This window comes from Chenopodium quinoa, unplaced genomic scaffold (genome assembly GCF_001683475.1).
Source record: "Chenopodium quinoa cultivar QQ74 unplaced genomic scaffold, ASM168347v1, whole genome shotgun sequence".
In the NCBI taxonomy this organism is placed as follows: domain Eukaryota; kingdom Viridiplantae; phylum Streptophyta; class Magnoliopsida; order Caryophyllales; family Amaranthaceae; genus Chenopodium; species Chenopodium quinoa.
In genome coordinates, this window is record NW_018744518.1 from 143016 (window position 1) to 154823 (window position 11808).

Consider the following 11808-nt stretch of genomic DNA (forward strand, 5'->3'; position numbering starts at 1 on the left):
GGATGCACCAGATGTGGGGGAGGAGTGACCAGTTCATCTTCTTCAGCAATCGGTTCAGTTGAAAAGATTCCAGATTTTCTCGGATTATCCAGAGTCTTATCAAGAGGGGCATGATTAGTGTTATGCGGGAGTGGAGTTGAAGATTTCTTCTTTTGAGCCATGATGAAGAAGAAGCTAGATGAAGATCTCGACCTAGCAAGCTCAAATCACCATGGAAATCGCCTAGAGTGAAAGTCAACAAAAAGTCAACGCTTGCAAAACTTATCATTAACAGGATTACTCAGCTCTGCGGAGCTTTTCTTTGGAGTAGAAATGTTGTCCTTTCTAAGGCTCCTCATATTTCTTGGGATTGGATTTGCATACCCTAAAAGGCAATGGTTTTAGGGATTAGAAATTGCAGCAATTAGAACTGGGCTACTTTGGGTGCGTATATTTGGAAGATAGACAAGAAAACTAGCTTATTATGGGTAAAATGGGTGCATTCAGCCTATATCAAGGATGGGGATTAGTGGGATCACATTCCAAAGAAAGATGCTGGTTGGGCATGGAAACTATTATGCAAGAGTGAAAGATGAAATGAAAGCTGGCTTTATGAGTGAAGGCTGGCTGAATAAGACATATAAGATCAAGGATGAATATACTTGGTTGCAGGGTGATATGGGAAAGGTTACTTGGTATAATTGGATCTGAAACTATTTTAATATCCCTAAGAACACTTTTATTGCCTGGAGTGCAATGTTAGGAAGGCTCAAATCAAGAGACAAGCTCTTTCAATTTCTAGTTAGTGATAACAGTGAGTGCTTACTCTGTGGGGATGTTGTAGAATCAAATTCTCATCTCTTCTTCTCTTGCAACTTCAGTAGGAAAGTGACGAGTGATGTGTCTTAATGGCTGGGTTTTGTGAAGAATTAGATGGACATTCTGCATACCTAGAAAGCTTGGAAATCTGAGGGTAGGAATCAAATCCAAAAGCAGCTGATTCTGGCTAGTCTGACTGTTACTGTCTATAACATATGGCTTGCTAGGAACCATGTTCTTTAGCATAAAGTAGTTCTCAGGCCTGATATCTTGGCTAAGGTTGTTGAAAGGGAGGTGGTGATTAGATGTCAGCAGTTGATTGATCATAGTGGAATATTGTAGATTACAAATGGTTACATCAGCTCAAGATTAGTATTTAGTTGTTGTTTTGTCTCTTTGTTTGTTGTATTCTGTTCGGTTTTGGTTAGGTTGGCCAGTGATGTTCTAGTTTGTTGTTTCAGAATGGACCTTGTCTAGTAGTTAGTTGTTGTTTTATTATCTCTGTAGGTCTAGTTTTCCCTGAGCCCTTCCTAGAAGGTTCCAGGTATTTCTTTGGCCTTGTTCTGGTTCTTTGTCCTTCCTGGTACCCTTCGTAGAAGGTGGCTAGGGTGGACTTGAACCTGTTGGGGCTGTGTGCCTTTGGTTAGGCTTGTGTAGTTTAGGTAACCTATTTTCTTTAGGTTTGTTTTGTACTTTTGTATAGATTTTTAATCAATATACTTTACTTACCTTCCAAAAAAAAGAAGTACAAAAGCTTACAGTTTATCTGGCGACCTTGGGGAGATTCCTCAGCCGGTCAGGTGACAAGTGCCTCTACTTCTTCCAAGCAATCAGGAAGAAGACTATATTTGAATGGGGGGATGATGCTAAGGTGACCTTTCAAAAATTGAAAGAACATTTGCACTCTTTGCCAAGGCTGGTTAGCCCTCTACCCAAAGAGACGCTCTACATGTACCTGGCTAAAAGATCATGCCCTTTATGTCGTTATCCTTGTAGAAAGAGACGACACCCATCTCCCGATTTACTTCATTAGCCACGTTTTTAGGAATGAAGAGCTTCGATACCCCATGGTTGAAAAATTTTGCCTTGCTCTGTACATGGCTGTCAAGAAGTTGAAGCCTTACTTCTTGGCACATCCGGTAGTGGTCTACACTGACCAATCGATCAAGCGGCCAATTACGACCTTAGAATCATCAGGTCGAATGCTCAAATGGGTTATTGAATTACAGGGACTTAAAACCACTTTCGAACCAAGGAAGGCAATAAAGGGACTAGCATTCGCCGACTTGATTGTCAAAATGACTAGGCCGCTGCGCCGGATAATACTGGTCAAGTTTGGAAAGTGTATGTGGATGGGAGCTCTACTATGAACGGTATTGGTGTAGGAGTTATATATCAGTCCCCTGAGGGGGATAAGTACGAGCATGCACTACGATTCAAGTTCCAGGCCTCAAATAATGAGGCCGAATACGAAGCCCTGCTAGCCGGCATCCGCATGTGAAAGGTGTTTAGGGTAAAAATACCCTAGACACGTGGACCAATGAGAGGAGGCCACGTGGTGAGTTTAGGATGGCCCAAGTGGCCCAATACCCTCTTGACACGTGGCCCCCTCAGATAAGCCCCTTAAATGGCGGCCTTCAAGGGCCCAAATCCCAATAAGCGCCGTAATTCGGCGCAGCCCACCAAAACCTAGGTCAAATGACCTAGATAGGGGCACTCCTTTAAATGACTCTATAAATAGGGAGATATTTCCTCAGTTTAAGGACACATTGAATAATTTATTACACCTACTTTCTCTCTCATCAGAGAAACGCATGAGCTTGGAATCCAAGCAGATCCCCACCTAAATTTCCGTACTCTTTATTCTATTTCAAGTTACTAACTTGATCGTCGGAGGCGGAGCTCCACCACCCGGAGTCTCCGTTGTTTTTGCAGGTAAAGCTCAGTCGGACCAATCTTTGTGACGTAACTCTCCCGAGGGACAAAAACCCCAAAACATTTGGCGCCGTCTATGGGGAGAGTACCTTAAGGATGGTTCAAGAGCCTGTACCACCTCCTCAGCGTCTGGACGACGACCCGGAGGTTTTCACTGACCAAGAGGATGAAGATCCTCAGGTTGAAACTTATATAGCCGATGATAGCTCCTTGATAACCAAGCACATTCGGCCCAGAGACACTCTGCAGCGGGGTGCCAGCCAGGCGGGTACAAAACGACCCCCTGGGGAGCCGGAAGGGGAAACCCATACGGTCAGTGAATTAGCTCCCGTCACTCGAGACGAACTCATGAAGTTCATGACAAGTTTCAAGGGTGAAATTAAAGATTTGATCACGAAGAGTCAGGCTGGCCCAAGCAGGGGTCAGTCGGCAAAAAAGACTCCTCTGGAGAAGGGGAAGTCAATCAGAGATTGGCAGCCAACTCCTCATTCAAAGGAGAAGGTAGCCGGGACCATTGATTGGTCCAAGATTCTTCTTCCTAAGAGGAATGTCAACAACTCCTGCCGGACTCAACAGCCAGTGGGAAACAAAAAATCAACTCTTGATGTCCGGGAGATTATCACCCGCAAGAGAAATAAGCAGTTCTCTGAGTCAGCTTCTACATAGAGCTTTCCAGACAGCTTCAAGAACACATTTGCGGGGAATGTACCTTCCTTGCATGAGAGCCACCCAGGAGGTAATACCGTCCATTCTAGTCCTCAAATGATTGGTACTGCACCATACGTACCGTCTCAGGTCTACGGTTCGTATTCTTTCATTTCATGTAGCCGGCCCTCTTCGGAGGTTAGGCGACATACAACAATGTCCAGCCACTAGACTAGCAGCTTCGTCTGCTCCGCCTAGGTGAACAACCTTCTGCGTTCACCCGGGAGATAACCGAGGTGGCATAGCCAGCCAAGGTTAAAAATGTGTTGGTAGGCATCTATGACGGTACCTCCAACCCGGAAGATCACCTTATGGCTTACACCAACCTCATGTACTTACAGGCGTTGGATGATGCCACTTGGTGTCGATGCTTCCCGGCTACATTGAAGGGATTGGCCAACAATGGTTTGACAACTTGCCAGCCGGGTCCATCGATAGTTTCAGAAAGCTTGCCTTCCTATTTGCTTCCAACTTCTCGATGAACATCCTTGCGAAGAAAACAAGTCTTGACTTGAGCACCATTAAGCAAGGAGAGAGAGAAGGATTGCGCTCCTATGTTAGGCGGTTCAATCTGATTAGAATTCAGATTCAAGGACTATCTGATGAGGTAGCTTTTACAGACTTTTTCGAGGGTCTGAGAGACGGGTCGACTTTTAAGATTAACCTAGTCAGAAAAGGGGCTTTCACTTTATAGGCGGCCCTGAGGGAGGCGGAAAGCTATATTCAAGCAAATGACCTCTGCTCGCCTGGTAACCAGTCAGACTCTAAGAAATCTGACAAGCAGAAAGACAGCCGACCTGCTCAGCCGGCCAAAAAAAAAAGAGAGCAAGAAGAGAAAAGAAGTCTGGGCGGTTAGTGATTCTGACCAGCCGTCTCAGAAGAAGAAGAAAGAATTTAAACCGTACGTTCCTAGGTACGAGTTTAACCAGGACTGCAACTCCATCCTCATAGAGATCAAGGACCGACTGTCTCTAGAGAAGCCGAATCCAATGAAAAGTTCCATTCAATCAAGGAACAAAAATAAATTCTGCCAATACCATGAGGAAGTTGGCCATGACACCAACGACTGCTTCAGCCTTCAATGGGCGTTGGACCGTCTTGCTGACAAGGGGATGTTAAAGTCCTATATCTCTAAGTCCAAAGGGACTAATAAAAAGAACCCGGGGTAGTCTTCTAAGACACCCCATCCTGCTAGTAGTTCGGACAGTGATAAGGAGCCGGTCTACACCATAGCAGGCGGGTTCTCATGCGGTGGCCCTACCATCCGAGGCACTAAAAGCCATCTTTGAAAGATGGACAATGATGATGATGATGATGATCAAGCAGGAAGTTCCTCCTTCCCAGATGTTCTAATCACTGAGAAGGACAAGGGCATTGTCTAGCGTCCGCATGATTACCCGGTTGTCACTGAATGTAAGGTCGCCCACCAGCTTGTTGGACGGATCCTTATTGACACTGACAGCTCATCAGACATCATCAGTCTCCGGTGTTTGCAAAAGCTGAAAGACAACCTTAGCAGCATGCATCCGGTTACCCACCCCTTGGTTTGTTTTGGGGGTGGGATGGTTTACCCAGTCGGTAGGATTGATTTACCAATCCAGCTGGGTGAAAAAGGGAAAGGACGACATCTGGTCGTCAAGTTCTTGGTCGTTGAGGAGATGACCGCCTATAACATTATCTTAGGCTGGCCAACCCTCACCGAAGCCAAGGCTGTAATCATCCCTTCTCTCAAGCTCATCAAGTATGAGAAGGATGATGGCTCTGTTGGTTCCTTGAATGGGGATCAAAAGACGGCCTGGGAGTGTTACCTCTCAGCCGTCAAGGGTACGGTAGCCCCAGACGGGCAAGCCCCGAAACCAATAGACCTTGACAATGTCAAGGACGCCGCCCCAGCCCCATCAGTAGCTGGGAAGAAAAGAAAGGCTCTCCTACTAGTGGAGGTGAAAAAAGAGAAAAAATAGCAATCACTGTCCGGGGAGCGGTCAGCTGAGCTCCGTCCCCAGCCGGCTGGAGACCATATTGATATACCTCTGGACGACAGCCGTCCAGAGCGTACTGTTAAGGTTAGGACGGCTGCTAATGCTAAGCTAGGTGCAAGCCTGCACCTATTGCTGAAAGAATTCAAAGAAATTTTTGCCTTTGAAGTGGAAGAGATGCCAGGCGTTATCCCGGATCTTGTTGTCCACAAACTCGTCGTGGATCCTAAAAAGAAGCCCATCTGGCAAAAGAAAAGAAATCACGACGAGGAGAGAATCAGGCGGCAGCTGCCGAAGTAAAAAAGCTGTTGGACGCTGGGTTCATTTGGCCATGTAATTTTCCCGACTAGGTGGCGAATATTGTGCTTGTAAAGAAGCCAAATGGTACCTGGCGTATGTGTATTGATTACACAGACCTCAACAAGGCATGTCCCAAGAACAGTTACCCACTTCTAAAGATCGACAGTCTGGTCGATTCGACAGCCGGGCATGCCTTGATGAGTTTCATGGATGCCTACTCTGGCTTCCATCAGATACCCCTGTGGAAAAAAGATCAAGAGAAGACGGCCTTCGTCACTGATCAGGGGTTATTCTGTTACACTGTGATGTCATTTGGTCTGAAAAATGCGCTGCCTACATTCCAACGGATGATTAATACGGTCTTCATTAATCAAATTGGGAGGAATGTGGAGGCGTACATTGATGATATGATAGTGAAATCCAAACAGCAAGTGGATCACCTTGCTGATCTCCGAGAAATCTTCACGACACTAAAGCGACATAAGGTTATGTTAAATCCTAAGAAATGCGTCTTTAGTGTTGAATCTGGGAAGTTTCTCGGGTTCCTAATTGACCACAGGGGGATAAAGGCTAACCCAGAGAAGATACAGGCGGTAATTGTCATGAAGTCACCCCGCATTGTCAAGGAAGCTCAGAGACTAACCGGTTGCCTGGCGGCATTGGGGAGGTTCCTCAGCCGGTCAGGTGACAAATTCCTTTACTTCTTCCAATTAATCAGGAAGAAGACCAGATTTGAATGGGGGGATGATGCTGAGGCGGCCTTTCAAAAGCTAAAAGAGCATCTGCACTCTTTACCAAGGCTTGTTAGCCCTCTGCCCAAAGAGACGTTATATATGTACCTAGCCGTCTCAGATCATGCTCTCAGTGCTGTTCTCTTTGATGAGAGAGACGACATTCAGCTCCCGGTCTATTTCATTAGCCATGTTCTAAAAAATGCTGAACTCCGGTATCCCATGGTTGAAATTTTTTGCCTTGCCCTATATATGGCCTTCAAGAAATTAAAGCCGTACTTTCTGGCTCATCCGGTGGTAATTTACAACGATCAGCCCCTCAAGCGGCCAATGTCTACCTTGGAATCATCTGGCAGAATGCTGAAATGAGCTATTGAAATGCAAAGTCTTAAAATCACTTTTGAACCTTGAAAGGTAGTGAAAGGTCAGGCGTTTGCCGATTCTTTGTTGAAATGACATGACCGGTTTAACCGGATAACAATGATCAGTTTTGGAAGGTGTATGTAGACGGGAGCTCGACGAAGAACGGCTATGGTGCAGGAATTATATTTATGAGTTCCCGAAGGGAGACAGATTTGAATATGCACTGCGGTTTATGTATAACGAGGCGGAATATGAAGCCCTGCTAGCCGGAATCCGTATGTGTAGGGCAGCAGGGGCAACAAAAATTGATGCCTACTCTGATTCACAGTTGGTCGTAAGCCAATATGAGGGAAAATATGAGGCAACTCATCTGACTATGATCAAACATCTTCAGGCAGTCAAAGAAGAGGCTGGGGCACTTGAGGAATTCCGTTTCAGTCAAGTGCCTAGGTCAGATAACAACCAGGCGGATGTGTTGTCCAAATTGGCATCTTCCGCCTGCTGTGATACGCCTTGGTCAGTCTTTTGGGAAGTTCTTGAAAAGAGAAGTATATATGAAGAGCCCATTAGAATCCTGGACCGAAGCTCTACCTGGATGGATGACATCCTCGGCATATTTAACAAACGGCACACTTCCTGATTCACCATAGGAGGCAGCCGTCATGAAGAAGCGAGTAGAAAACTTCGAGATTAGAAACAGAGAGCTCTTCAAGGCGGGTTTCCTTAAACCTCTATTGAAGTGAGTTACCACAGAAAAGGGGAAAGAAGTTCTTGAAGAATTACTTTTAGCCTACTCTTGAAGCAGACGCTAAAGAGTTGGTGAAGAGGTGTGACAAATGCAGAGGTTTAGCAAGCTTATTCACCACCCGACTACTGATATGACGGTAATCCACAACCTAGTCCCGTTTTCTAAGTGGGGCATGGATATCCTGGGTCCTTATACGCCTGCTCCAAGCAGAAAACGCTATATTTTGGTGGCTGTGGATTATTTTACCAAATGGGTAGAGGCTGAGCTTGTCGAGAACATCAAGACAAAGGATGTCATCTCTTTCATTTGGAAAAACATCACCACCCAGTTTGGGGTGTGTTAGTTGAGACAATTAATACAAGAGGGGGGGTGAATTGTATTGAGTTACTAATGACTACTTTTTGCGGAATAATAAACAATGCATATAGGAACTTCCTAGAACACACAGATTTTACGAGGAAACCTTCCAGGGCCCAACTGGAAGTAAAACCTCGACCCTACCTTAGGGATTTCAAACACACAAACTCCTATAATAGGGCAAACACCAAGTTACAACATATTAGACACGGACCTTTATTTTCACAAGATCCTCACTGGACATGCTACTTGATAGGACCCTATCCTACCCAATCTAAGTACCACACTTAAATTCACTCGTACCACCAAAGTACTACACGTACTGCCGAAGTACAAACTACTTGCACTACCTAAGTACAGAACTCTAAGCCTCACCTCGAAGCTTATAAAACTGTGTGTAAAGAAAACAATAAACTCACCCAAATAACCCAACCTAATACAAGTGAAAGACACCTAGTATGATAGGTAAGCAATGCACAAAGTCCAAAACTAATATGACAAGGTAGAAGCTTGGTAAACTTACTCAATTATAGCACTGTGATTTCTCCACGCATAAACTCACAAAAACCTAACCATTTTGCTATCTACTATTTATACAAGTATCACTCGTATAGAAAGTAGGTTTTCTAAAAGATAAATAAGTTAACTTAAATTATCTTTAAACACGATTTTATGTAAATCAAGTGGAATAAAATCTTTTCCGGAAAATAATATTAAAAAGATATTTGTTAAAAAGATTTATCTTTTTAACAAACTGATTTAAAGAAAATAATCATTTTAGAAAATCTTTTCTTAAAATCTATCTTTTATATTTCTCCATATTTATTTTATTTACCAAGCAAACTTGTCACGCTTCTAATGAATTTCGTGCAATAACCTACATATCATATTAACAATAATCTAGAATATAAAAACCTTAACTAAATATAATTGTTGCGCCGCACTTTTAATCAAGTAGATTAATTGGGCTCCAAGCTTATTAAGTTCCACCAAAGAACTTAAGCTTGTTGTCTTCAAGTTCCTGTTATGGAAAGTTCTTGTTAGGGAACTCAGTTCTTGTTAGAGAACTAGTTCTTGTTAGAGAACTCTTCTTCTGATTTGTTTAACTCCTTCAATAAAGATCTTTTCATATCTTCTTAGTTCCAGCTACTTCTTCCATCACCACGATTAACTTCACCTAAACTAATCAAACACTTGAAAACCTTTATTAGTGAGTTTGCTTTAGTTTAAGTTCCTCATCATCAAAACCTTTATGCCTCAACAATTTCTCCCTTTTTGATGATGACAAAATTAAGCAAACTCTAGAAACAAGTTAAAAAAAATCGAAGGTCGTATTTTTGGTTTATTGACAGAAAGTAAACACACACAGAAATAAAAACAGAAACAGAAAGAACAAAACAAAAACAAAAATAAACAAAGCAAACAAAACAGAAATAAACTAAACTACTATAAACTACTATAGCATCATATCAGAGAATTTTCTGATACTTTCTCAACTAGAACCTAGAAAAACTTTAGCCTCCAAGTTTGCTTCTTCTTTTTCCCCCTTTTGGCATTATCAAAAAGTCCTGTTTTTCAAGGTATTGATCATCTAGCCACAGCCCCACAAGCAATTCATCGAGTGTGGGAAACTGAAGGCAGCGCTGCTAAGTTACCTTAAGCAAGTTCAACTTTTCTGCATAAGTGTTCACTTTATACATATACACACAAGTATAAGCAATGTTACAACTATTCATTAAAACCAAAAGAGTTATCATCCTGTTGAACAATTTTAGAATATTTACAACCAAAATCAATTGTTCAAACACTAAAACAGAAATTAAAATTGTTCATGACTGAAATAGAGAAGCAGAAAATAGGCTAAGCTTGGATATAGGGCTGAAAATGGTATGATAGGCTAGGTTTCAAGGAACTCCAGAATTTTCTTGTAGTCCTCCTTTGTTTGTTGTGAAGAAGCTGCCAGATTATCTTCAAGACTCTTGAGTTTTAGAAGAAACTCCTCCTTTTGTTCTTGTAGAGCCTTGTCCTGTTCTTGCTGAAACTTCTTTTACTCTTGAACTTCTTTGTCCTGTTTCAGCACCAGCTTCTTGAGCTCTTTTAACTCATTTCCTTGCTCCTGCACTAGCTTTTCCAGAGTTAACAACTGAAGTTTTCCAGCATAATCCTTCATTTGCTTCTCAACCCATTCCATCCTGTCCACCAATTCTGCAACTTGCCCATCGAGGATACCCTCCTCAACATCCAACTCTTGAGGCTGTTCCATGCTTGTCTGAGGAACAGAACTGGCAGATATCCTCCTGCTCTTCCTTACAGGCTGCTCATACACCTTTTTCTCTTTTCTCTTCCCTGTCACCTTTTCTTTCTTTTTCTCTCCCTTCTCTATTCTTTGAATTTTTCCATTTACTACCTCCAAACTCAGTCCAGCTAGTGTTTCCTCATTTAGCACATTCTCTGGCTTCTCATCCAGACCACCATACCTACCCTTCAGAACCACTCCTGCATTTTCAAACACAGTTGACAAAATGGCTCCATAGCCCACTTTTGTCCTACTTAGAACACAATGTGCTAAGTGCTAATACATCAACGCAGGGAAATTAACTTTAATTTTCTTAGACAGACAGAAAATTACAGCCATATCCATCAAGCATGCCTCTCCCTTCTTTGCAGTTCTTGGCAAGATGGTTTTCTTAACTAAGTTGAACACCAACTTGTTTAACGGGTTCAAATCATTGTGACTCACGATCTTCTTCCCCCTTTGACCACCTAGGGCTTCAACAATGTCACCAGTCAAGTAATTTCCTACTTTGACACTAGCTTTTCCCTTAATGTATGTTTCATACCCCTTAGTCGGAGTTTTCAGAATTTTACCTAGGGTTTCAACATTTAATTCAATTTTTACACCATCAAGTACACTAGAAATTACCCCCAATTTTGCTTGAAAATTTTGACAGAACTCGGTCATAGCAATTGGATACAAATAGTTTGCTGAAACTTTTGACAACAAGTATTCCTAGCCTTGAAACTTAATCAAATCAAGAAACTCTAGGAATCTAGCTTTCCTACACCAATCTAGATCAATATGATGTCCTACAACATACCTCCCTGCCTGTGACTCAAGTTCGGCCTGATCAGTTACCTCCTCTTCTTCATCTTCTTTTTCTGATTCTTCCTTTTTTCTGAAATGTTGGTATCTTCTTTGTCTTCCTCTCCCTCATTCATCTCTCCTCCTTCTTCGTCATCTTCTTTGGTCTCTTCTGAATGTTTTTCTTGAGCAAACTCGTCAACTTCTTCAATTTGCTCCTCAAGAGACTTCTCTCTTTGTTTCTTTTCTTTCCACTCTTTCAGCCTTTGAAGGACACTCGAAACAGATAACTCTTCCTGATCATTCTTACTTTCCACTTCTTTAGGTTTTGGAGATGAGGTTTTAGGATTCTCAGGGGTTTTGGTTGAAGTTGTAGAAGGTTTGTAGTTCACCATGGCTAAAGGCGATGTTTCCTCTTGAATGGTGTTTTCGAAGCTTTGAGAGTTTTCTGATGAGACGATTTCAGCAATGATGACCATTGTTGTTCTAGAGATGGTTTTTAAAATTCAAGAGGATTTTTACTGGAAAAAGGTTAATTGATTTGACATTGAGGTGAAAGAGGTAGGTGAAATCAGCTTTTATAATTAATGAAGCGGTGTGAGGGATTTTAAAAGATTTCACTATTCAGTCATTAATTGAACAAATTCAATTAATTTTTCCAATTTTAAATTCACAGGATGAATTTGCCAAAATACTTTTCTTTCCAAATTCATTTAATTTAAAAGAAACTTTCTATAAATACACAATTGGAACACGCTTTTTACATATGTGCAATGTACATATTTAATAACTTACACAATTAAGCAATTTAAT

General features: G+C 42.2%; 1 protein-coding gene across 1 annotated transcript; it reads right to left on the reverse strand.

Annotated features, from left to right (window-relative positions):
• Positions 1–11045: 11045 nt before the first annotated feature.
• On the reverse strand, positions 11046–11474 carry LOC110698408 (parathymosin-like). The gene has a single exon (XM_021875828.1). The coding sequence runs from the start codon at positions 11472–11474 to the stop codon at positions 11046–11048; it is 429 nt and encodes a 142-aa protein (XP_021731520.1).
• Positions 11475–11808: the final 334 nt, after the last annotated feature.

Coding starts and splice junctions, on each gene's coding strand:
- LOC110698408 (XM_021875828.1), bottom strand. CDS start 11,474: ATGGTCATCATTGCTGAAATCGTCTCATCAGAAAACTCTCAAAGCTTC.